The sequence below is a fragment of the Ixodes scapularis genome, unplaced genomic scaffold (assembly GCF_016920785.2).
Source record: "Ixodes scapularis isolate PalLabHiFi unplaced genomic scaffold, ASM1692078v2 PGA_scaffold11__112_contigs__length_91849675, whole genome shotgun sequence".
In the NCBI taxonomy this organism is placed as follows: domain Eukaryota; kingdom Metazoa; phylum Arthropoda; class Arachnida; order Ixodida; family Ixodidae; genus Ixodes; species Ixodes scapularis.
Window position 1 is genome coordinate 4,972,047 of NW_024609837.1, and position 27,072 is coordinate 4,999,118.

The following is a 27,072-nucleotide window of genomic DNA, read 5'->3' on the forward strand; positions in this document are numbered from 1 at the left end:
GAGGACAGCGCGCGCGCTCGACCGTCGACCTAAGTACGCCGCAGACGAAATATGGGAGCGGAGGAACGAAACGCATGCTTTCGGTTTCACAACTCATAACAAGTGCTAAGATGTACCTCGAGCTTCTTCTTTCTCAGGTAAGTTCGCTCTTCGCAAATTTTATTTAAAAAATGCACCACCTGCGGGCAACGCTGCACAAAATTGTATCTCGGTAGGTTAAGAAACCGATTTTTGCGGTTGATTGAAATAGCCTGGCCGCTATCTGAATTCACACTGTGGTTTTGGTGTCAAAAGCTGTTCCATGGTTTTGCTTATCTAAGATATCCTAGCTAATTCAGACGTGTTTGTCTTTTGTGCAAGAAGTCGAGCTATCCTCTAGACGTCGGAAAGTGTTGTGTAATATTGATATCGCAGTTAGATATTCATCAGTCAGCCTCCCACTGACAGATAGCAGTAGAGAGGACAGTGTTGAACTTCATGGGTGATTTGTTTTTTACTTCAGTACCTATCTCGTGTTTTGGCTATGCATATACGCTCAGTTTGGTCGATCTTGACAGCTACAATGACGACCCATTTCATGAAGACGAACGTTTTTTTTTTATTTTTTTATTTCTGCAGTTGTGTTCGTCAGCTAATGTGACCCTTGCTCTGGAGTGCACACGACTTCCGAAGAAAAGTCGCTCCTTCAAAGTAATATTGTCTTCCAGGTGTTATTACAACGAGTCGGGCTCATAGTTGAATGTAGCTAGAAAAAAAACATACATGTAAAATGAAGATAAGAAGGAATAAAATGCTGATCACACTAATTGGACGCTAAAACTAGATTAGACATCCTGCACATTTAAGCGTCAAGAAACTAAAGAAGAGGAGACAAGAGAGCCCTGGGACGTCAGTACGCCGAGCTCAGGTTGGAACGCTTAGTGGGTACACCTAGAGCTAGCAGCCTGTCTGTCCACTAAGCTCGTTTAACGCGTTAGAACGTGGAACGCCGGCGCACGGCGTTTGGCTTTTGCATTCGAATTTATTTGTTTGACCAGTGAAGTGTAGATACATGCATAGCCTTCTCCATACTCCAAGGCCTGGCAGATTTGGAGCGCGAGGATCTGGTAGCACAGAGCATCAAAGAGCCATTTCTCGGGAAGGAACCTGGACCTCAGCGCACAGCTTTTGCAGCGGCGAGGACCCGAAACACACTTGTTCGCTCGGGAAAGGTGTGTTTCGGTTTCTCGCCGCAGCGAGGCGCCAGTCACGTGGCTCTCCTCTCCCCCGTTGCCTGCCGCTGCACCTTTTTTTTTCCATTTCGGCGGCCGCTTTTCGTGGCGATCTGCCAGGCGTTGTCAGTATATAGGAGGCTTTGAGAGAGGCGGCCTTTGTCTGTACTGTAGTCGGTGAACGCCTTAGAACTCGTAACACCGGCGTCAAACGCCTGGCCCTTGCATTCGAACGCGTTTCACGAGTGCAGGGAATTCAAAGGCAGCTAGTGTTAGTTCTATCCAATAATCAGCTCGAAATTCTGTTGTCATCGCGCGCTCTCGTCTCGTACTCTTCCTCAGTATTTCGGTGCATTGCGTTTCGTATTGTAATCTTCAATCATATAAATACACAACCGGAACACGCCCTATATGTTGCGGCGGAGCATTTTTAGACGTCTATTATTCTCGTGTAGGCAATTATGCATGAGTATACGCCAATATTTTTAATGCATATTATTGAAGGATATTTGCAGACAGTGACTACAAACCACACTCTAAAAGAGCCCCTACGTCTACTTTCCCGCGCAACACTCAGAAAGCCAATCACCGCCACTTACAAAGGAAGCTCAGCGAATGACGATGCCGAAACTGATGTTTAGAACAAAAAAACGCAGCCTGAGTTGTGACATTAAGCAATGCAAGCGTGACACTTTGCATTGCTTAATGTCACAACTCAGGGTGCGTTTCTTTTTTTTTTTTTTTTTTGTGGAAACATAAGTTTTGGCATTGTCGTTCGCTGAGCAGCCTCCGTAACTTGCGGTTAATGACTCTCCGAGTATTGTGCGGGAAAGTAGTCCCACGGGCTTTTCTTAGAGTTCACTCTGCTTAGCACCGTCTTCGCTCGTAAAAACTATAGCGGTTCGTCCATAAGTCGAGGCAATAGTCTCGGGAGCGTGAAACACAAAAGAGCAAAAGCTGCGTCGCATCGCGTCGCCGAGCGGCGTAACCATAGCAACAGTTGCTTGCGTTCTACGGTGGGGGAGCGGCACTCGGCCAAATCGTAGCATCAGAGGTTGTTGCTATGGTTACACCACTCGGCGGCGCGACCCGGCGCCATATTAGAGAGTTTTAGCAGACCGTTTCCGCAGCCCGCTAAGCACCCGCATAGCGCTCCGTAGTCTGCCACAAGACCTTGAACTATTAAGACAAGGCTGGCGGCGCGCATGCGCAGCTGCGGCGTTTTCTTTGCGGATACCGTAGCGAAGGAGAAAAACGGTCTGCTAAAACTTTCCATCTGCTCACATATATTTCATGCTTGAAAAAACGAATGGCATGACGTGCTTATTTTGGGTCAAGGTGTTGCGTTAGGAAAGGTAACGACGACGACGATGCAGTGGCCGCGGCGGCGCGTCACCGCTAGCGCTAAAGCCCCTTCATGTTTTAAAGGTAGCGCAAGGTGCGTCGATGCACGAGGCACGTCCAACGTGCAGCCCTTAGGAAGATCATGGCGGCACAACGCAGCACTGAGCTACATTTCAGACGCCATGTTGTTCCCAGAAGTGGTGCGCTCCACGTGTCTCAAGCATTTCCACAACAATGAATGGCGCCACTTTTCCAGGATAGAGGTGCTTTATGTAGCGCCATGGCCCGCCATGGAGGACAGCTTAAAGGACAAAATAAGTGATGACAGAATTATTTGTGGAGGACGAGCCGGCACGTGGGGCCTGGCGCCGAATTGTCGTGCATGCCACTGCGGCATTGTCGTCTTCGCCTTCCTCGCAGCATTTGTTTTCACTTTGAGAAAAGCGGTTTCAAAGGAGAAAGTTAAAGGAGAGAGATATTAAAAGAAAAAAATAGAAGGAATGCGTTGGCATGAATCAGCGCAGCTTGCAAAAATAAGGTCAAATTGCACAGACCAAGCAATATCACTACACGAAAATTTACTGTATTCATTCCAAAGGACTATGATGTTACACTGCATCAGAAAGGGTTACAGAACCGCGGTATCGTACGAAAATACTTAATTCGGTTTGTAATCTAATTGGATTGAACTAGAAAAAATAAAGAAATGACTGATTTATCTCCGCTCTATGAACGCGGTTTATTTTTAAAACGAACTCGAGAAAGTTTAATTATCAAGTAAATTTCTCGGTTTTATGGCCAGGAGCTATGACACAGGGGGCATACGTGCATTATTTCCACTAGTCAACTTATTCGTTCTCCATGAATATAATATTGAATGTTTAGGTTTCAAGAAAGTTACCTCCATTGAACATCACAATTTTTTTTATGTGGATACACCTGTCGTGATTTATACTTACCAGTACACATTAATTCACATTCTTCTTTCGTGTTGAAAAGGTTTGAATCTCCGCTAACACGGCCACGAAACATGCACTTGCGTACACATTTGTCAGAGTCTATGTCGTAGTAGTATCTTTGTACCAAACCAGAAAATTCATTATCTGGCTCCTGCAGACACCGGTGTTTCACTTCATCTGTGAAATGAAGTTTCAAACGATAAAACAATTAAACGTTTCCATAAAGTAGTAAAATATAATATATATATATTTTTTTTAATGTCAAGAAAGCCGTCGTTTGATGTCTCATTATAAATTGATAGTGCATGAAAAAAGGAGGTTTCGCAGGCCGATTAAATCCGGGATTTTAGATTGCGTAGATATCACAGAAGGATGTTGATAACTAACCGGTTTTATCAAAGATCATTGTCAAGCTGCCTATTTATTGATAGACCTAGCATTCAGAATAATTGCATAATTAGATATATTTTTAAAGTATTTTTTTATAAACAAGAATCAACGTATAGTTTTATCAGAAAGACTCTGTGCATCATAAATAGGTACCCATTCAGTGAATTTTAGAAAGATTTGAAACGTATTTTTGTTTTCCTAAGTTTCGAAAAGGCATCGATTTCCAAAGCGCAGTGTTGTTCATTTGTCTCTTTTGCCCCGCCGGCCTGGCCCCTGTAGCGCACAACGTAACTTTTGCGCACTAACACGCTTTAATCGCGCTCCATATATTTCTCAATTTTACTAACTAATTTGTTTTCGGTTGCACCCAACTTTCTTACTGAAACCTATGTTTAAATTTACTAATTAAACAGATTGCAATGAGAGTAAAGGACCTTATTTATCTGAAACTTTGTGTGCGGCTTTCCAATTCTGGAATCATATCAATCGGGAGCGTTAACCGACGGGCCGTTAAGCCCCGTATTACGGAGTGGTGTGGCGATATCAACGAAGATTGCTCCTAGAGGTGACATGAACACGTGATTTGACTTGTTTCGTTTTAAGTACTACGAGAAGTATGGATTGTTAATAACGTAAACAATGCTCAGCCTCGTATATTAAATTAAATTAATTTTTTAAGGAGTTATTCAAAATTTGTTTTGTTTTTTTTTCGCCTAAGACCAATACTGGAACACATGATACGAAGTATATATTTTCCCTGAGCAGAACCAATGCAATAAAAGAAGAACGAATATTTCTGGCTGATAAACAAAATATACTAGAAAATGTTGTGGTCTTCTGTCTAGAATACTGACATTATAAGTCTTGAAATCTAACTGCAATATTACTTAATAAACAAGCGAGCTGGTGATGTTTCATGGTAATAAAACCCAAAACTCAAGACGTCCCCTTCTGTGTTCGTGCCCTTCTGTGTTCCTGAGTCTCGGATTTTATTACCTTGAAATCTAAAAGATTTGAAAATAATATTATTAAACCGAAGCTGATACACGTTCTTTGATAGTGGTTGGCTGCATATTATTGAGTTGATAAAGTACGAACTTTTTTTAGATAAAATGCGTCGAATCTGCTAATTGAGATCATTACAGGATTGTGCACTTACTTGTACAAGTGTTCCAACATTCCTTCGCAGTTGGAAAATTGTTTCCACTATCTTCACACCCAAGAAACCTTTCACACCTTTTAGTCTTCGTGTTGTAACCATACCTGTTTTCAAGCGTACGGCAAGAACTCATATTTTGAATTGGTAGCTTGCATTTATTTTCTACGAATCCTATAATAAAATAGATTAATTAAAATGGCAACAAATTAAAAAGTAAATTAATCTGAGGCAAACATGCTATACAATGTTACACAAAGAGAAGGTTCATCTGTGGATGAGTCTGGGGTTGAAGTATGCCCATCAGAAAGAGTAGTACTACATACCATGACAACCGTCTGCAGTCTCAGGAAGTTTCAAGGGAGCGCCTCGAGATAAAATCGAAACATATCTTATCCTATATTAAAAGCTGTAATGGTAAAGACCTTCAGTGGTCTCCTTTATAGTACTGACTTTCACTCTTTCCTCACCAAACACAGAGCAGCACATATATGATAACGAGGCACTATGCGGAGAACAATTCGGGTGCTTCTTGTCCAGGAGTTGCGGTGACTTCGGAAAGACGCCTAGCTCTTCTTGGCTTTGATTGAAAGGATAGCTAGTAGACAATGTTAGATGTCTCAAACTCTATCCACTTGTTTTTTTTTTAATCAGCAAAAAACAGCTAGGTGTTCTGCCTGTAGCGTGCATTTTATGATTCATATGCCGGGACAAACATACTGGTGCAAGACCTCGGGCTCGCCGTGCTCGAGCTACGAGCACCGACTGCGAGACTGCGAGACCACGAGCGATTATATAAAATGCAGTTTTTACCGTATACCAGTCGGTCGGCCAATTCTTGTATCTCTACATGCCATTAGCCGGAAAGATCCGCTATATTGAAAGCAGTGCCAAGTCATTTTTTTCTTCTAGATTGTCTCCCTCGTTCCTCCTCTCCGCGAATCTCTCCCTTTCTCATTTCGATGCTAGCGCCCCCTAGGCTGCCCTCCTGCCGATCTCCGCAACAGGTGACTGCTGGCAAACCCTTGCTAGATCGGTGTTTTCTACGCGATTTCGACTCACAGCTTTCATGTTTTCGCTAGGATATGAGCTGCGGGTATCGTCGACGTCTTTGTTACTGGGTGTGTTTTTCCATTACTTCACGAACGCGAGTTTTGTCGAGGCTTCGGCTGTGTTCTGCTCGTATCATTCGGTTCGAGATCAGATGCAATCTTCAGCTTTATAATCGTGCATGCAATAAACTTTAGCAGTGAGAAAGACCGACCTAATCTATCCTCTTCAGCAGGCAGGGAAACTAAGGCGATAAGCGAGAAAATGTTTCTGTTATGGAATGCTAACCCGTGATCTTAGGCTGCCAAAGGAGTAAACCGCACCACAGTTTTCATGTCGCCAACTCCCTCATTTCCGAAACAGTCGACGGCAAATACGAACACTGCTTGTGCCTATTTGTTTCAACCTTTACACGCAAAAGTAAAACGAAATGAAAAAAAAAAAAGTGAATGAACGTCTTTTTTTTGAACAGGCGCAAGTGATTTAGTAACGCTGACGTCATAGCGGCAGTTCGATGACGTTTCTAACAGCGAAGCAGGCGACACACGCTCACCGATAAATTAAAAAAAAAAAAAAGAAGCTACGACAGGCAGCTGTTGTAGTTTGTATACGTATACAAGCCGCCGGAGAATGCGAGGCCGCGACACGGTAAGGCACAAATGGCGGACGGAAGTGGCAAACCGAAAACGGGACGGACGCTCGGGGAATCAATTGTAGTGGAAACGAAAACTTTGAAGAGTATGAGGAGGTTGTTTATAGAATGGAAGAGAGTGTCGGAAGATCAATCAATGGCGCTACATTTAGTATAGAAGGGATTTAATTAGCCGCGTATCGAAGAGCCACCTGGTGGCGACGCTTGCAACCAAGGTGAGACGAGGACTTTATCTGGCAGCTGCGACGCGCTCGGTGTCCAGATCTGTGCGCCGATAAACTGAGGGAGACGGGGAAGACGAGGGAGTGCAGGGACGTCAAAACATCGATCTCTGGTTCGAAGGATTAGGGGGTAGACCATAAGTTAGCTACCTTTGTCTCCACTGCGCATCTCGAATGTATCAAATGCGAGAGCCAGACGCTGGACACCGGCGTTCCGTCTTCTAGCGCGGTTGGCGAGTGCAGTGTACCCACTAATCATTCCAACCGGAGCTGGGTATTTCCGACGTCGACGCGCGCTATGCGGGACGCGAGGTCGTCTGCCTCTTTTGCAGATGTTGTGGTGACGTCACAACAACGAGCTCTGATTGGTTCTGAATAAAAGATAGTTGGTAAACATCGAGGAGGCTTGCTTTTATGTCTACCCACTATCTTTCGATCAGAGCCAATCAGAGCTCGGAGCACCATGGCCCAAAGGTAGCTGACGCTACGAGCTGATGGTACCAATCGGACAGCGTCAAAAGCGTACTATTGTAATGTTCGTCATGTTTATGAATCTTCTATATTCGCTGAACCAATCATAAACAAAAGAGGCCCAGTGACTTGCGCTTTCGACGCGGCTTGTTTCTTCCCATGAACTTGCAGCGACGGCTGCGTCTAGACTTCAGCCGAAACGAAGTATACACCTACATCGAAACATTGAAAAGATTTATGAGTGCTCATTACTATCATCCAGTGTTGCAAAGTTGCCACTCCGGAGTTGGAATGATTCTGGAATTATTTTGCACTTTCGCGACCTCGGAGTTGAATGTGAAACAAATGGCGGCAGCGCTGGGGGGAATGGGAATGGGAATGGAATTGGATGCCTTTTTTTCCGGAATGGAGTCGGAAAATTCTTACGCGAGCTGTGTCGATTTTTATTTTTCTCTCAAAATCTAGGACCTACGGTCTGATGGCGCAGTTTAGTAGCGCATGGTAAGTGGCTCTTCAGACAGCATCACTGCACTGGAGGTGACTGACGGTTTGGTTGTCTCACTGGCTTTTGCTCCTTCGAGGATGAATAAATCACGCCTTCAGGGAAGCAACTAAAACTGAATAGTATTAGACGGATACGATGTCGTTCCTGGCGCCGCGAGACGCGACAAAGTGGCATTTGTAATTATGCGCTATTAGCATGAAGCTTTTAACAAGGGTGTCGCACCGAGCACGAAGCGAAAACCGGAGCAAAACTGTTATCTTTAAGTGAACCGGAGCAAACGTGGAACCGAGCTCAAACATTTAATATTGAACCCGAACCGGAACGGAACCGTAATCTCAATTGCCGGTTACCGGTTCATTGGAAACGGCTCGGAATAATAAAATTATGAACCGCGCCTTCTTTCGGATGTAGCGCGCAGGAGGATGCAACTGGACAATAAGACGGCTAAGAGGGGAGCGTGGCTCGGCAGGCCACCGTCCCGAGTGCAGCTGATCCTAGTGTTGCCACTGTCTGCGACAACCCTTCGGCTTAGTGGAATAAGCGCTTTGAAGAAGCTTTTGCATAGTTTCGCAGACGTCTTAGCGTTCGATAACGTCGGCTATTTTATGCAGCTTTTTTCGAGTCACACAAAGTGGCTCTCAATGGCCATTGTTTTACGTTATAAGAATGAGAGAAATGGAATGATGGAGTCCAGCCATTGCCGGAGCGGGAATGGGCCCGGTGTCTCCATTCCGAGGAGTTGAATGGAATGAAATTGTCGGAAAGTGGAATTCCCCGGAACGGGATTAAAATGGAATATGTGTGCCCATCTCGTAACACTGCTTTTATCAGCGATTTTTATCTCTGGTGAACCCGTTTTCTACGAAGAGTGACCATATTCCTCGGGCCCATAAGCGGGACGCGCAATAAAGGGGAAAAAGGCATTGTGTTTTGAGACTCGAAAATGTGAAGTTTAGGTAATAAATCACACCTATTTTATTATTTTGTATGCACTATATAAGCATATGTTTTACTTGAAGTTTGCATTCTGTTTGGCATGCACATGTAATACGTTTGGTTAGAACATTTCTTTAGTATTAATAAATCTATTTTTGTAGGTGCGACGTTCGGAGTACTGCGTACATGTAATAGGCTAATTAACCTTCAGCATCAGAGATACAATTCATGCACTTTCACAGATGATAAAGAATGATAAAGGTCGAACTCAACACTTGAAAGTAATAAATTGTAATAAATGAAAAGTAATAAAGAAAGCAATCACACTAGAAGAAGTTTACGCCTCTTAGAGAATTAAACACGAAAAATAACTCGCGAAGAAATTCTTCCCTGACATACTCTTACAAAAAAAAAAAAGAAGAAAATGGTCTGTCATCAAAATTGTCTTAAACATAGACTTCAGAAGGTAGTTCACGCTTAAAAGAGTTCATTTCATCAAAAATGTCCTAGCATGGAGATTCTAAATCTATAAATGAGAGTTGCATGCGAATTAATGGTAAAATTTGCCCTTTGACGAAAAATAAAATAGAAGGTGGTGTCTACAAAAGTGAAAGGGTGTATGAAAATGCACATAGCTCACTAGGTCAGCATTAAATTGATTATGAATTACTTTGGGTGTACAAAAAGAATATCACGGGTGAGTCGATGAGTGGATAGATTTAAGGTGCCTCACGAAACGTGAGCAAAATCACTTCTGGCAAGGATACGCATCGCACAGAAAAAAAAAACCACTGATGTTATATTGATTTGAGCCAAAGGGCCTATTTAGAAAAATGAAGAATGTTAGGTATAATTATGTATTTACTTACTTTCTAGCAATTCACTTCTTAATAATTAAATTTAGAGGAATTGTTTTAATAAGTAACCTTCCGGACGGCATCTATAATGAGTCATCATCATTCGCAGAAATATAAAGCACATTCAGCATTCTGCAGCTTTAAAAAAAAATAGAAGAAAAAAAAACCACTCAATTTGGACGCGATCGGTGCCTTCCAACATGCATTTGGACGCGCATCAAACCGCATATTTGGGCCAGAGATCCTTTTTCTCGCGGCCAAATCGCGCAACTAAACGTTCACCGTGACGAATTCTTCGCATAACAGATGTGAACATTAGAATCAAAGCATATTTTTCCCATGTCATTCGGACAGTACACAACGTTTCATTGTCGCCAGCTCGCACCACACTTTTTTTTTTTTTTTTTTTTACGAGAGAAGCCAGGCAGTAGTTGCGCGTTTTTGCCACGGGGAGCACGGCCATCGGAACGCATGTGCGTTGTGACACAAAAGCGGAACGTAAAAACACTTTCGATTGAAGCGTTTTTATTTAACGCCGTATAATGTTGCACGATCCTTATAATTTCCGTGAAAGTCAGGTGCCTCTATGCCTTCAACATTTTTAGTTAAAATCCTATTATCTTAAATGTATTAAGTACCTGCTTATATCCAAGTGCTAAAAAATGCTTTCAATGTTTTTTTTTTTTGCAAAGACCATTATGACATTACCTTTTTTTTTCTCTGCGATGCTTACTTTTAACTGGATCAATTTGGCGCGCATTACGTGAAACACTCTGTAGAGTGAGATGGCTTGGAACTAATTATATGCAATAATATAACGCATGGAGTTTTTCACAAGATAGTGCTAAAATGTACTTACTTCCACAGCGTCGGTAGCATTCGCGGAATGTGTAGAATGCGTTTCCATGGGTTGGACAATGGTGAGGTGGTAAAGGTTTACACTCTTGCGTTGTATAATCATACCAAATATATAGCTCATCACCATGGCTACAATTAGTACGAAACCCGGATGCGCATAATCCCAGGTCAGGAACTTCAACCATGAAAGGGGAAAGAGCAATAATCATTTAAATAACTGCATTCTGACGTGCGGGGCAGGTGGACCCTAGACTCTTAGCAGAACAATTGAAAAAAAAAAGAAACCAAGAACACATACACAAAATGTAATGTGTTATTTTAATTCGAACATCAAAAAAAAAGTGGTGAGTGTTACCTTTCCCATCTGTTCCACGTGTATTTATTAGGCTAGACGGGCATTATTATTACAGTAAGTCAGGTAATTAAATGAAATCAGTGAATTAACTTTTTAATTATTAGCTTGATTGGTGATGTTGCGATTAGTGTACTAACGGCAGATATGATTATGGGCTTATCTAAATAAAAGAGTAATCAAAATGTCGGAAGACTTCGAGATAATCAACGATTTGCTTTCGCGTTTTTTCTTGTCTGGTCTCCAAAGTAGATGCAGAAAGAGTGCCTAAACTTAAACCCAAATTAGCTTTAGCAGTGTGAGTAGTCGTTTTGCACATCTCTTCATTATCTCCGCCGCGTGTGCTTGTCAGATGCCCCAAAATCGCACAGCGGATCGGTTATGACGAAGCGCCCAAAAAGGTGAGTTATTTTTTTACACATTATTGTAGACGGGATTTTCAGCACTTTCGTCGTCCAGGTTAGAAATAAGATTACCGATATGCAAAGACTGATCGATAAATATCTAAAAACCTGATAGTATTTCGATAACTAATTAAATTGGTGTCTGCTCTTATTGAAACTTCCGTCGATATTGCAATAATGCGATCACCACAAGACCAAACATAAAAGTTAATTACAAATGTTAGTTAATTAGCCGACTTACCGTGAAGGCTATTTCCTTATCTCATGTACTGCGAGTCTGATAAATGCCCAGTGAAGATTGCACCTGTTTAATCCTCACCTCTTTGTTATTTATGTTTGTTAAAAATAAATATAGACGCTCTGCATATTCCTTTTCTTATCATTTCAAAAGCGTTCCGTAATATTTTGTATGCAATATGAATATAAGCTACGAAGGGTGATACAAAAGTAATGTCTCCCCATTTTGTTTCTTAAAAAAGATTATTGCATTGCTCATGTTAACATGAATGATTTCTACCGTCTTCAGTAATATGCAGTAATTTTAAGTCAAGTTTATATTATTATCTACTTTTTCTTGGCATCTATATGATGCTTAACTATGATATTCTTTGGTAAAGGAGTAGTATGGGGAGGCCTGGAAAGGAATTGAATCTTTGTACGTGCAGCGCTCAACGCAGCAAACGCGGCGCAACGCAACACACGTAGAAACATTGTGATTCTGTGTTTAGAGATCGACAAAAATATTTGCCGTTACAATAAATGGTCATTGAATAGAGGTGAGGTACGTCTACGTCCATGGAGGCTTTGCTTAAGGTTTCCTGTTCATAGATTGAGACGAGATAAAACCTTGGAAGTAAAATAAAATGGTTATGTAAAACATAAGTGGTTCAATCAGTTATAGAAAATATCTAACTGGATTAAATGGCAGTTTTCTTTGAGTGCCCGTGTTAGCAATGATAAACAGCCAACGTCAGGGGTATTACTTGAAATATTAATATCAGCATATAAGCATTTCAATATTTCTACTAACTTAAAGGGTGATCAAACTCCCCAAAAAATTTCTAGGTGCATGTATGAATCACGCATATTACACAAAAAATGCCCCCTTCCCCTTCCAGACAAAGCATTAGCGCAGTATCCGTGCAAGGAGGCACATTTGTAGGTAAAAGGAACACCCACACGAACAGCGAAGCCACCAGTTTCGGATTAATTTCTAACGCTAATTGTTTCTTGTGGTGTAACTCTTGAGCGAAAAAACTCGTTTTTTTTTTTAAACGTCGGAGGGTTTACAGGCTGGTTGTGTTACTCAGGAATTACACCGTTTTTTTTTCTTTGTTTTTTTTAGGGGGGGGGGGGGGGGAGAGATTTTGCGTGGTTTGAAGGAATAGTAATAAAAGCGAATATATAGAAAATACGTCTTCGAGCTCCTGCAATACTGAGTGCAAACAAAAATACATCTCAACTGAAGTTTGACTTGAACAATGCACAAAATTGCATTTGGAGAAGAGAACGCGGCGAGATAAAGGAAGATTCTACATTATGAGTATAAACTCAATCGTTCCACTCACACAAACACACGCGAAACACATGGTAAGTTACAACGTTCAGTGTGTAGCCATCTTAAGGTAGCATTCTTAAAAAAAACGCTGAAAAGCAAAACAAAATACTTAAACAGTTTAGTTGGGACACGCGTGTAAAAAACTAATAGTTACTCGTGAAAAAAAATCTAACGCAATATTGACGGCTAGAGATTTATTTGAAATTCTGAACGCAAAGTCCATGACGCCACGGAATGGTCCATCCCTCAACGAGATGGCAATTCGCTCTTTCTACCTCACCGTCAAGGCGAAGCCGATTTACCTCTCGTCCCCGCGCCCAAAATGCCGAGAGAGAAAACAAGCAAAAAGGAGGTGACTACCGACTATATCGCGTCTCGTGCCGTCAATATTGCCCTATATCTTTTTTCCGCCGAAAATAAATTTTTTGGCCCAAATGTCCCAACCAGACTGTTTCAATTTTTCTTCCGGAACTCCTTAAGGTTGCGCGACTGTCTGAACTTTACGCAAGGGAGACGAGTTTATTATTGTTCTGAATGACATGGTACGTACGAGTATATTGATCAAAAAAACGTTTTTACTGGGATCGTAAATTTCGGACGATCGGTGAAGCGGAATTCCTGCGATACGAATTACATCCTGCTGCCTCCCCAGAGCAACCGTAATTCAAGGATTGAAAAAAACATTGATGTCACAAGCTTTTCCTGACCTGTGCGTACAATTTGTTTCATTTCCTTTCGAGAGTGAAACCGTCAAAAACATGCATACACTTACCTTTACATTTGTTAATGCAGTCGGACTGCGTGTCAAAAATATTTCTATTTCGTGTGTTATATCCTTTCCATATAAACTGGACGCATTTTGTTGCGTCAGAATCGTAAGTCCATTTATTAACGCCCTCTGTTGGTATGCGAATGGGATAGTCCTTGATGGCGTCATCAAAACACCGCTCCGGTACATGTTCTGTTTGAAGAATGTGATCAAGAAAAAATATATATACAAGACGGTAATAGCACTTATTATAGCCATACTGTATTCCCCCCTTATGGTAATATAAACTTTCATGTATTATATATATATATATATATATATATTTCGTTTATTCGCGCTAGTGGAAAACACTAAACCTTGCAAATATTGTGCTTTTTTTATTTTATTGTGTTGCCGTCTCTGAAAGTTAGACTAATATGTAAAATAAGAGAAGCAAACCTTTGGTGTGGCTCTGCACGTAATACGTGTGGCGGTGACATGGTTTTGTGCCAAAGAAGTGCAAAAGATTAATTGTTTTTCTGCGTGCTTTAAAAAACACTCATTTTGTTCATTTTTATATTTCATTTTGGTAAATTATGCTTTCGAAGAACATGCTTTGGATAGAATTCTTTAGTAACCTATTCTAATTTATAACTGTTTTTCACAATACCAGCAGTAATTTAATATCTTGAATTATGAAACACGTTTAGCGATCTAATGACAAGCCGGAGGAAACCAATAAAAAGTATTGAAGACCAGAACCACTTACTTCTGCACCTGAAGAGACAGTAGTCTAGACTGGAGAATGTGTTTGCTTCAGTGTCATCATATTCAGCAGTACTAAGTGTTGCAGACAGGCATTTGTCGGTATATTTATCGTAGAAGTATCCGTCATGACCGTAAGTGTCATTGCCAAAGTCCGGATCAAGAGAACAAATGTCCACTCTTACGGCAGACTGACATGAACTCGAACAGGTACCTAGAAAAGGGAATGTTATAGACATTTTGTTTGCTCTTCATGTATACATGGTGCAGCACCCCAAACATGGTTCACCGGAGTCTTGTCAAGAAACCGATAAAAACTAAGTCTCATCTAGGAATGAAAAGATACCAACAACCAGGCCCTAGACAAACAACTATGTCTTATACCCTAGTTACACGGGAGCTTTCAACTGCCATTGAGTCAACGACAGTTGACTCAATCGCGATCGGCCGGAGTTACACGGCGGCGCCAACTGTCATTGAGCCGCTAATGACAGTTGAGTTCAACTGAGCTCCCCTACCTCAGTTCAACTGAACGGACTTCCCCAACTGAGGTAAAATGGCGCCTGTCCGCGGGACCGCTGCCGCCGACCATCGTTTCCGAGGTACTTACTGTTTCGGAATGCAGGGGGAGGCGTCTAAAAAGAATCGTAGCAGCAAAATATCCGGGAAGGAATAGCTTTAGGCGTCCGAGCTGCCGCTAAAACGATCCCGGCTAGCCGGCAAGCCCAGCAAGCATGCTGGCAAGCCACCAAACGAGCGAAGATGGCGGCGGGACCAGCTGTGTGAATGGACAGATAGTAATAGGTGCACCCATCGCAGCGGGTGGTAGCTAGCTCCACCTAGCCTAAAATATGCGCAACTTAGCCCTGAATCTGCTTTTGTACTGATGTAAACGCCGCTAAAAAGCAACAAAGTATTGAACATAATGTACGATATACTTATAGTAAATAAAATATGTTTCTCCGAGTAGATTACTTTAACAATTAGACTGATCACGTGGCACAATAACTAGTTTCGTTTTAGCTTCAACTGGGTTCTAGAGAGCCGTGTAGCACCATCTCAGTTCAGTTCAGTTCAATCACAGTTGGGGCCGGTAACTGTGATTGAACTCAACGACAGTTCAAAGCGCCCGTGTAACTAGGGTATTAGACCAACAAGTAGGCCCTGCATTGTTACAGTTCTAACATTGTTCGTCAGGGGCGAGTACAACGCTGACAGGCAGTAGCCTGCAGTGTATTGCTTTTTTGTCTTGTGCGGTGTTTCTTTTTTTTTTTTTCTAAAATCACCGCACAAGAAGAAAAACGATGGCGTAGTGTCTGAGGTTGACTGATGAAAATAAACGGCAGTGGATCGGTTGATGTTTCTAAGTGTCATATGAATGTGCCATAAGTCTATAAAAAATGAAAGACCTTTAGAATCGCCTGTAACGCCGAATTAGAGCGCAGCTCTTGAAGAGCGTGTCTAGCGGAAAGAAAATTCCCCACTAAATGTAGCGGGGAAATTTTCTAGATGATGTCACTGGTGACGTCACTGATGACGTCATAAGTGACGATGACGATGGCGATGACGCTAAATTCCCTGCTAAATTTAGCAGAGAAATATTTTTCGCAAGATTTACCCGGGAAAATTTTTCCGCTAAGTTCAGTGTGGAATTTAGCGTCATCCTCATTGTCATCGTCATCGCGCTGTTACGGCGACGGCGACGGCGACGCCGCTCAAGCCACAAACGGGCGCCTAAAGGAGCGACGAATATCTGACGAACGTCGCCCTACGGCACGCTCGCTTTACGCGCGACGATAGTAGCCACTGTGCTGATGCCACGCGCAGAGCAAACGCCGCCGGGCGATATTCGTCGATTTTCCGCCGCATATTCGTCCCATGGAGCTGCGCTCTAAAACTTCTGCTCGAAATTGAGACCTTGAAAGTTTAAGGCTTGGCTAGGGGTCTCTTAATTAACCCTTGTTTCCCTCAACTGCTCAAACAAGCTCAGATTTTTTTCGTTTACGGTTTTAGCTGCTATGCAGTATACAGCACAGTTATAAGATGAATGTTTCTTTTTTGTTTATTTTTAATACCTCGTTAGCTGAACTTATGACTCAGACTTGTGCCTATCTCAAAAACTTTACTCAAGACACTGTATTTCAAATACTTTTTAAAGTATCTTCGTATCTTGCAAATACCTTTGATCGAGGGTATTTGATACTCTAGTTTAATTACAATTCCGACTACCTTGTACTCATTATCTCAAATACATTTTTGAAATTCCGCCATTTTCCGAGATTTTCGGTATGAAGTGGCGTGGGCGTAGCACGAGCAAACGTAAACATTCTATCGAGCAACGAAATCCTCTTGCTAGCTCCGATAAGCTACTATGACTTAAATAATTAAATTGAGGTCGTGAAAACATCACTTTTGGGCCGATTGTGACTCATATTTCATAGCCAAGCTCGTACAATGAAGGTTTCCCCCCGCCTTCCCCAAGGTGCATTTTGTTTCCATAGAGTTTGCCCAAAAAAAATCACCAAACAAAAGGTGTGGTTTTAGGGAAGTAAAGATGCCACCCTGAGTCGCAACGCACACGGGGAAACGACCTACGACAACAGTGCAGACTTGAGTGTCGAGAAAAAAGCAAATAAAAAAAAAAGATAAAAAGTGGACCCACAAAAAATACCTTTTTGTTTTGCTTTTTTTTATATTTGACCCCGCTAGGGCAAACGTCCGGGTTTCCTTTTGTTTCTTCTCTTCTTCTCTTCAGTCCGTCACCTATTGCTCTCTCGAACACTGTCGGTAAGCGAACATTGATAAGTAGGGAACAGGGCAGGAAACCCAGGAAACTAACTAAAAGCTGGATGACCTCTCAAAATGCCAACAAAGCGTTTCGCAACGTTAAGTGCCTTTCCGAACGCTACCTAAGAGAAGAAGGTGCGACCACTGCCGTGGCTATTATGTGGGTTCTCTTTGTTATCCATTCACTCATATCCATATCCCAAGTTCGTTCATAGTGAACTCCGCATATAGGAAATATGGATTGTAGTTAAACGATGCGTATAACGTGCGCCGCAGGAAGTGATATCAAGCGATGTCACTATTGGCGAGGCGCTCTGACCCGTTGGTCACCCGTTGGTCACCCCCACACCTCGATTTACCCAACACAAGGCCTGTGCACATGCCCACAGGTCTTTTGGGCATGTTGGGGCACAGTGTAATGTAAAAATACCAACAACCAGTGAAGTGACGTTAAGTGCCGGATCTCTCCCGAAAGCAGTCGTCAGAGGATGCGAGCTTAACGCCCTTGGGCTTTTGTGCTAAGCTGGGCAGCGTGCATGCTGCATTGTTCACACAGGCTGGAGGGGTAACGAAAGAGCCCCTCCTCCTCCTCACCGGAGAACACAAACTCCAGCCAAACGCTGACGCCGCGATCGGTTAAAGGGCTGTTTATACTCAGTCGTAACGTCAACGAGCGCGCGCGCTCGTTCACGCTCGCTGACGCTGTCTGCAAACGGGGTGTCTATATTGCAACGTCAAGTTGAACGCGGCGCCGCGCTGAGCAGTTCGACGCGCGACAGCGCAGCTTGCGACGGACTTGTACATTCTTTTAAGGCCGTTCACACTCTTGATACCGAGTACGAACCGGACAAACCAGACCGGTTTTTAAGCCTTTTGCGACTTCTTAGGACCAGATCCGTTGCAGCGGAGCTGGTCTTAAGAGATCGCAAGAGGCTTAAAAACCGGTCTGGTCTCTCTCGGTCCTACTCGGTCGCAAGAGTGTCAACGGGCCTTAATTTCAACGTTGGACATCGACGGCGACGACGGTGGCTATCCCAGAAGCCCTCGCGCTAGTGCCTAGCTCATTCGGCAATCCGGTTGTCGGGGTCAGTCGGAGTGTGCGAGATGCTAATTTCTGAGATCTGAATCTGTCGTTCTTGCTCTGTGTCGTGTGCTGTTGTCGTGTTCCCATGTTGGTGTGTGTATCTAACGATCGTGCGCTTGACTGGGCAAGTGTGTGCGTGGACGTGGACTGCTCCCAGGATGCGCTACCCTCGATTCTCGATAGGCCTATCGACCCAACGAGCCGGTGGTGGTGGGCCGTGGTGTTGGGGTGCCGGCAAAAGCTGGAAGCTCGATGACGCGCCAAAGGTAGGGTTAATTAGAATTAAGGATGACCTAATGTGTGTGCTATTTACAATCTGCTAGTCGCACTCACCGGCAGTCGTTCCCGATAGAAAAGGCGTCTTCGAATGTCCGGTAACGGCGGACGCAGTGAAACCTCGGAACTATTTAGCCGGCCAGAAATTTTCAATTGGGCTGTCTCAGGCCAATTGACGGTCTCAGCTTGTAAACGATAGTAGCGATACGCTATGACAATAGGATTGCATCGTGCATGGTTTGCAAAATGCGTTACAATGTCGAACCTGTACATTGCGTAATTTAGGCATCGTCCGTTCTCTTTGGTATCCGTTTTTCAAGTTAGCGTGAAGTCTACTATGATGATTACACACCGGATATCTGTCAGAAGGACGTCTCTGTGGAACATCGTGTGCATCGATTTCATCGAAGGATTCCGGCGGAATCGCCGGAGTCGCTTGGCACGATTCCGGCGAACCTGCGAAGCAGCTAGGTTCGGGATATGGTCCATTCGTCACATGCACACTCGTCACAGGACGATTGGTCACAGGACGATTCGTCACACAGGAACATTCGTTATAGGATGACTCGTCACGCGGCCAACCGGTCCCACAACAGTTCGTCCCCCCAAAAATGTATTGTTCAGTTTGGTTCGGACGTCAAAGTGGCTAACCTCATATCTTAGTATGTCTTTGGCTTCTGAAAGGCGAAGAATTTGTAACAAACGTTTCAGCTTCTGGTTCGGTCCCGAACATTAAATGCTGGTTCGGCATGACAAAGTGGGTCACCTCTTATCTCAGCATGTCTTTCACTTCTCAAAGTCAAAGAATTTATAACAGACGTTTCAGCTACTGGGTCCGTCCGGAACGGTGAATGCGGAGGCCATATAAGAGCGACTATTTTGGAACTGAGACTGCATTCGAAAGGATAGAGGTGATCGCAACAGAGAGAGGTAGAGCCCTGATGCTGCACGAGGGGTACACGTTCACATTCAGCAGAAAGAATTCCGATACTTATTAGTTCTGTCAAATAGGCGTATGCAAGGCAGAACTACTGATTTGGCTGTCAGTCGGATTATTACTCGTTCAAGCCAGCAACTGAGATCAACCTGTTGAAGACCCGTAATATAATGAGAGGAAAGGCGGATAAGCATTTGAGAGAAACTCCTCATCAGGGAATGTGGGCAGACTCGGTCGATGTGACCAGTTGCCCGCATGACGAGCCATCCTGTGACTAATGTTCCTATGTGACGAATTGTCCTGTGACCAATCGTCCTGTGACGAGTGCGCATGTGAAGAATCGTCCTCATCCCGCTAGGTTCGAGAGACGCGATATCGGTCTTTTTCTTTTTTTGTTTTTTGTTGACATTTGTATGACATTTATGATAAAATAAATGCTGATTTGGACTCGTTATCACCACCATTTGCTTTGTTTTTGAACTGCTAACCGCTGCTTTGTCTTCTCGACATTTTTTTTGTACTATATGTCTGAGCGATCATGCAGCCTTGTGACGTCATTTCCAGCTCGTTCTTTCCGCAAGCGCTATTGGTGGATCTGGTTCAGCATTAGAACCCCATTTAGAAACCGAAACCACGGTTTAATAATTGAAAACGAGCGTGTTGTTGAATTGATACGAGCACTTGATAGAGTAAAACATCGAGGACGAATACGAAGACAGGACTTCTTTCATTGAGCAACAGAACATAGAATGACACAAACCATGAAACCGCCCCGCGAAAGTTTCAACGTTCTTGAACGTTCAAACTTTCGCGCGGGGCTAATGAAATAGAGCTATCGCGTATTTCATGAGCAATCGGGATTTCAATCTGGAATGAAATTCCAATTGCTCATAAAACACACGGTAGCTGTAGTTTTGTTTTGATTTTATTCTTTACGGTTAAAGAGCGTCACTTAAAAAGCGAGTAAAGTTCGCCATGAACGTCACGTCACACCATTAGTGAGTTTTAGTATTGCCTACACTATAATCGGGGACAGGTTTCTGTGGCAATGGAGCCAAAGCCACCGAGCCCAATAACGCCATTTCTCACTCCGTTGATTTATATTCACCACGTCGTGCCACTGAATATCCTTCAATCAAAATACTTTGCTGGATGTGACCTAGCCAACTTAATATGATAGAACTGTAATGTTTTCCTTCGATTTCACAATGTTGCTATAACTCTAATGAGGATGTTAGAAACTGAAAAAAAAAGTAGCTCCATTTTTTTTTTATAAAGTTTGTCGCAGATTTTGTTTTATTTTTAATTTACTGCAAAACTAACATGATTTATTTCTCGTGTATGGTTATCGTCCATACCTTCCGTGGGCTCGCACTTTTTTTTGCCCCTAAGGAATGTCGCCAAGTTTGGCAACCAAAAGTTGTCAAAACGAAACAAGAAAGTGGTGTGCAACGTGTACGTACAAGTGAGACGAAGCAAACCGGAACTCCCTAATGTTTCCGTATATCGGCTGGTCAGCGAGTTTACCGGCGTAAACGAGCAAAGGTTTGGATTATGCCCATGATCGCATGGGTTCTGCAGCGCGAGCTTTCACTATACGTGTCCGGCGCTGTTGCGCGCTACCGACGTCCCACTAGGGCCAGTGGTAACAACTGAACGCGATTCAAATGAGAATCGACTTCGTGCCGTAGCGAATCTGCGCTCCTATTTCGGTATATCGCGTTCGCGCTATAATTTGTCAGCACCAGAGGAGTCTACGTATCAATAACCTCAAAACGGCCGCGCGCGGATGAAGTTAGCGTCATTCCATAAATCTACGCAGCATCTCATAGTTTGTCTCAAGACAAGCATCGTTCGACGAGATCGAACCGCGGTGTAATTTGCCTTGTAAGTCGGTCCGAGTGATTCCGTGAAAGCCTTGGCTTGTGTGTAGAAATGGGTGAAACGTGTTGGCAAGGACACGCGGATAACCTGCATGCTCGGCAATCGTGGTTCAGTACCCCCCACCGCGATCCTTACTGTCCTGAACTGCTTGGCGCTATAATAAGGTGCCGTTAGCTCTGCTCTCTCTCTCTCCCTTTCCCCCTTTTAACCCTAGGATTATCTTCAGCGGCACAAATATATTTTCCCGAGTATAGCAAGTGCAAGCTCTATGCGTTTGCGTTGGTGTTGAGTGTTCCCCACAGCTCTCGCGCAAAGCCCAAACTGCATCCTGGATTGCTGCACGACGACGACGCACACGAGCATCATGGAGCACGAAACTCTAAACTCAAATTCAGTGCGCATGCGTTTGCTCCTGTACGCAATGCTAAAACTATATCGTAGGTAAAAGTTCGAAAAGAGCGTGACCTTTCTACAATGCAGTAAAAATCCGACTTCATTTACGCTACCGCGGAACACATGCCACAGCAGCAGATGCTCGGCGCTTGCGTCAATCGCTATCATTGTTGCGCCGCTGATGTTTTTGCGCCGCCTCTTGAGTGCGACCTTAAAGATTTTCACGCCATTTTTGCTTCCGCTCTTGATTCCGCTCCCGTGCCCCATCCGTACTTCGTATAAAATGAGCCTCTTCAGGTCGCTGTACCTGATTTTGGGTTGTTGGGACCCGATACGGGCCATCGAGGCGTGATCATACCGTGTGCAAGCTGGTCTGCTCGGATGATCGTCCAGATGCGCAAACCCAACTGCAGGGCGTCTCTTCCTTCAAGTGCCCGGCCTTAGCTCGTAGCCTTTTGCATAGCATCTTCTATAAGGGGTATTCACACGAACGAGAACTCCGCGGACGGATGTCGTGACGTCAACATCCCGGAAAACTCCGTCCTCGGCTCCGCCGCCCACCTGCGGAGCTTTCGTGCTGACAGCGCAAAGCCTCCGCGCCTCCGCCACGGAGAACAGCGGCGCGAGGCGTCAAAGAGGGATGACGTATGTCTCACGTGATGCGCGCTCCGCGGAGGAAAGGGGCGGATTTCTCCTTCGTGCGGATACCCCAATAGTGAAAAAGCCTGGCTGATCGCCACGAGAAGCGGCCGCCGGAATCGAAAAGGATGAGCGGCACACAACGGATGAAAGGAGAGCCACGTGACGAGCGCCCCGCTGCGGCGAGGACCGAAACACACTTCTCCCGAGCGATGGAATGTCCGCTCGTGCTCCTCGCGTTCCTCTCGCTATACCGCTTCTTTTCGGCCGGTCTGAAAACCATGTTTCGGCTCCTCGCCGCTGCAAAATCTGTGCGCTGACGTCCAGGTTCCCCGAGAAATGCTCAGTGCTACCAGATCCTCGCGGTCCAAATCTGCGTCCGGGCACTCTATGGCTCCGTCTTCGAACTGCCAGGCTCTGTGAGTAGAGAGGAGGCTCTGACATTTGTCGTGCACTGGCGTCGCGTTCGCGCTCGAAGTTCACAAGACGTCGAAGCGTTACCGAAGGTAGAAAGAAATGGAATATATACAGCCTTTAACAGACCTTTCGCTAAATTACCTGAGCTTCAAAGAGACCGCAGGTACACGCGCTGCACGTGCTCGCTTTCCCTATTGAAAGTGCAACTCCGCCTGCTTCTGGCATAGGCGTTGGAATGATGTGAGAACGCCAAATTCTTATTGGCTGACTGAAAAAAATAATTGTGGGTAGACCTTGAGGCATCTTGCATTGAGGTCTACCCACCATCCTTTCGACCAAATCCAATCAGAGCTCGGCGTAACTCTGACGTCACCACAGCTCCTCCGCAACGTTACTACATTACCTCAGTTGTGGAACTCCCGCGGAAGGGGGTACCCCCCGCACTCACTTCAGTCCGCCTCCCGTCGTTCGAGGCGCCATCTAGATTTTCGTTCACGAACTATGTCTTCCAGAGAGTACGGTGGGGCGCCATCTAGACGCTGCGCTTCGAAGCGTACGTATCCCATAGAATACACTGCAGTTACCAAAGCAGCCGTCGGGCGCGTCGAACGATTGGAGTCCGCGTACCGGCGTTCCTGTCATTCTTTTTGATGCTTGAGTAAATCGGCAAAAGGCCTACTGATTGAAACTTATCCCTTGGAGATCTCAGGCGGTGAAGCGGTGAGCTCTACAGGAAACGATTTCTGCCATTCATAAGTCCATGAGTCCCTGGTTTAAATCCAGTTAGACGGATAGAGTTTGTTTTCTTTTAAACTCAGATGCGGCCGCGGCGGGCGCGATAATATGATTTTATAACGTCACCGGGCGTTTTCCGAAAAAGGACAATGCAATTTTTTGGGAAAAATGTTCACGAATAGCTGTCACTGTAATATCATCTTATAACTTTTCAGACTGGCAGCCAACCTTTCACTCAGAAATCTCGGACGCAATGGTAGGCTACCGTTATTCGGTCAAAGTAATTACAATATCTCTAATTGCTTCTGATTTAGGGGCTTCGAAGTTTAATAGAACACGAGGTAAAGCAATGTTCTTCAGGTTGAGTCAAATGGGTCGATGGTTGTTTGAAGGGACCGTATAAATAGGTTTCTGTGCGTATCGGGCTAAGGTTTTAGGCAGAGGTGGCTGAAGAGCGTGCATTAAGGGTATAAGCATTTCACTGAACAAACTTCTCTGTGTAAATAGCTAGAAATAAAAAAAAACTTAAAGTTTTAACACGCGGCCGTAGTCTGCTAATCAAAGCATGGCCTCCGAGATCCCGATGCGCGCGAACGCTTTTCCGGAGTCCCATTCATGCCGAGAGGGCGCAATCGAAAAAAGAGAAGGTGGCGGCGTCTCCCCGCGGGGAGGCGCTCCCAACCCAGTCGTCGACAGCATGGCGCGAGGCAGGAGAGTTCAAGAAAAAGGTCTTGTTACGTCGAATTACTGCAATTTCTACTCATGGATTTCCGTGTATTGTGGAAGAACGGTGAGCAACCGCTCTAGGGAAGCAGATGGACGAGTTGTGATGCTTATTTAATTTTAGATGATCATCTGGACATGCGGGGGCTAGAGCTATAAGCGCGTCTTTTGATATATTTGACTTCAATCGGTATAAAATCCCAGAAAAAAATTAGCTCCGTAGATACAAAATTTGAATTTCACTTAAAAAGATCATTCTGGATTTTTTTTTTTTTTTTAATCTTTGCACGTTGTTTAGGTAACTTTTTGAGCCTGAGCACGAGGTTTGATACTATATAGTGCGGTCCGTCTTGTCCTTCTTTTAATAATTTTTAGTATTTATAACGCAATTTTCGCGGGTCATATTGCTGTCTTTGCTTTAACTAGAAGTACCTTTGAGCCGGTGTCACACTGCTTATACATTATAGAAAAGAGAGTCTGCAGATATCAATCACCATGATATCCGTGGTTCGAATGCCGCGTGCCAAGTATATCCTTGAACTCGCTGAGGTGAGGTATTCAAAGCTCAGGTCTCGTGGGGACTCACGTTTAAATCACTTTGCAGACTGTCTTTTGTATGATGTATAAGCAGTGTAACGCCGGCTTTAGAGAAACAAATATGGCGGTGAGGTACGACCACCCCGCAGTGATTTCGCCATTTTTTATATATACATATATACTTCGTGATAATTTTAGGTACTGATTTAAAAGGTGGGGCGATATCTTGCAAACGTCTAGCTTTTGGCATCTGTAGTACAGACCACCGTATCCCGTCCTGCACCTTGTGATGTAACTAATTGATATGCAAATAGACAATGGGATCTTAAGTAAAATATCTATTGTTTATTTATAAATTCCATCCTTGTTTCAACCTAGGTTCATTCGGTGTTCCAGCCTGGTATATTTAGATTACAAGTCTTGAATTTTTAGATTAGACGCGAAGTACTTTGCAATGCAGGAGCTTCAGGCAGTTTCTTTCGATACGCTACCCCGTCTGTCATAGTCATGCTTATGCTGACCAGGAATGGCCTTACAAACTTCTCTATTACAATCCTAGAATGTTTTGTCTCATGGTCAATCTCTTGTAGCGCAAATAAAACTCCGAAGAAAATTGAGCTTCGTAAAAAAAAAAAAAATATATATATATAGTTCCTTGAGTAAAACTAACCATTCTGTACTTCCTTGTTTGGAGCGCAGCTCTTAGGCACCCTTTTCCGACTTGAGCGGCGTCGCCGTCGGCGTAACCGCGCGTTGTCACCGGTGACGTCATTAGTGACGACGACGATGGAGATGACGTATTCAGTGAAGATGACGTCACTGGTGACGTCATCAGTGACGCGTGACGTCACATTAGCGTCGCGTGATGTCACTGGTGACGTCAACAGTCACGATGACAATGGAGATGACGTCATCAGTGACGATGACGATGACGTCATGGGTGATGATGCCGTTATCAGCGATGTCACTGGTGACGTCACTGATAACATCTCCACCGACGATGACGACATCGCATTGACGTCACGTGACGTCACTATGACGTCATCACGATGATGATGACGACGCAAACCATCACATCCGTTATGTAGCTGGCACTTTGTGATGTAACTTGCTATGCAAGAAAACAATAAGATATGTAAAAATCAGTTTTTTTTATAAATTTCTATCTTCTTCCAACCTAGTTTCTTCGTCATTCCAACTTTCAACCTGGTTTATATAGATTTATATACAGATTCCAAACCTTAAATGCTGTAAACATCTTTTTTTCTTTTTTTTGCTGATTTCCAGGTTTAAACAACTTGTTAAAAAAAAAAAAAAAAAAAAAAAAAAACACGATCACTCTTTTCTGCGACTAAACCCGCACGGAAAGGACGAAAAAACAAAAATCACAAGCAGCAGTAAACATAACCATGTATCACAGTTCAAAAGAAAGGTAAAAGTCTCGACCGGTTTGGACAAAACGCGGACAAAGTTCTAAACTGCTCACTCTCGCTGCGTATAACCTAAAAAAAAAAAAATATCGCCGCATTTTTTGGTGGTCCGAGAAAAATTGTTCAGGAAAAGCAACCCCTCAGGGGAACCTGTGCACCCAAATTGGGGATGCACCCATTCCTACGCACAGATGGATTACGCCAACGAGGGTGCACCTTGTGTAGGCACGTATGTGTGCGTGTTGATGCGCGAAAAGAAACGCCGCGCCGCTAGTCCCTTAAAAGGGCATTCGCTTCACACATACCGAAACATACAAAAACATACACGCACACACACATGCTTTAGCATCTATTTTTTTCTTCACTGTGGTTCCTCTGCCAACCCCACGAACACACTTCCAAAGAATATGTTGCCAAAAAAAGTAATGGTCGTCTTTGCCCTCTTTGGCTCGCCTCGTAGACTTGAATGCAAGGCCCGAACCCGGCCGGGCCCTTCATGAATGTAGCCATGGAGCCTGAGCCCGGCCCGCGGGGTTCAGGCTCCACGGCTACTCAACTAACTTGAAACTACGACAATCAAATATTGTACCATGCTCTCCTTAAGATGAGAAAAAAAATATTTAACAGGTTTAACTATTATCAGAAATAAAAGATATATCTTGAAGTGGCACATTTAGCTGAAAACACAAAGCGATATGCGCTGGTACATTGAGGAATATATGCGGAAGAAATGCTTACATGTTCTTGCGATTGCCAGAATCCATACAATGTGAATGAGCATTACTAGATGCAT

At 43.9% G+C, this 27,072-nt stretch overlaps 1 protein-coding gene across 1 annotated transcript; it reads right to left on the minus strand.

Annotated features, from left to right (window-relative positions):
- Window positions 1-647: 647 nt before the first annotated feature.
- Window positions 648-27,072, minus strand: LOC115310232 (papilin-like). Its single transcript, XM_040216554.2, has 7 exons — window positions 27,018-27,072; window positions 14,442-14,651; window positions 13,697-13,885; window positions 10,612-10,785; window positions 5,064-5,234; window positions 3,515-3,691; window positions 648-745 (listed from the first exon to the last, which is right to left on the minus strand). Exons 1-7 carry the CDS (start codon window positions 27,070-27,072, stop codon window positions 714-716), a joined length of 1,008 nt encoding a protein of 335 aa, XP_040072488.1. The 3' UTR covers window positions 648-713.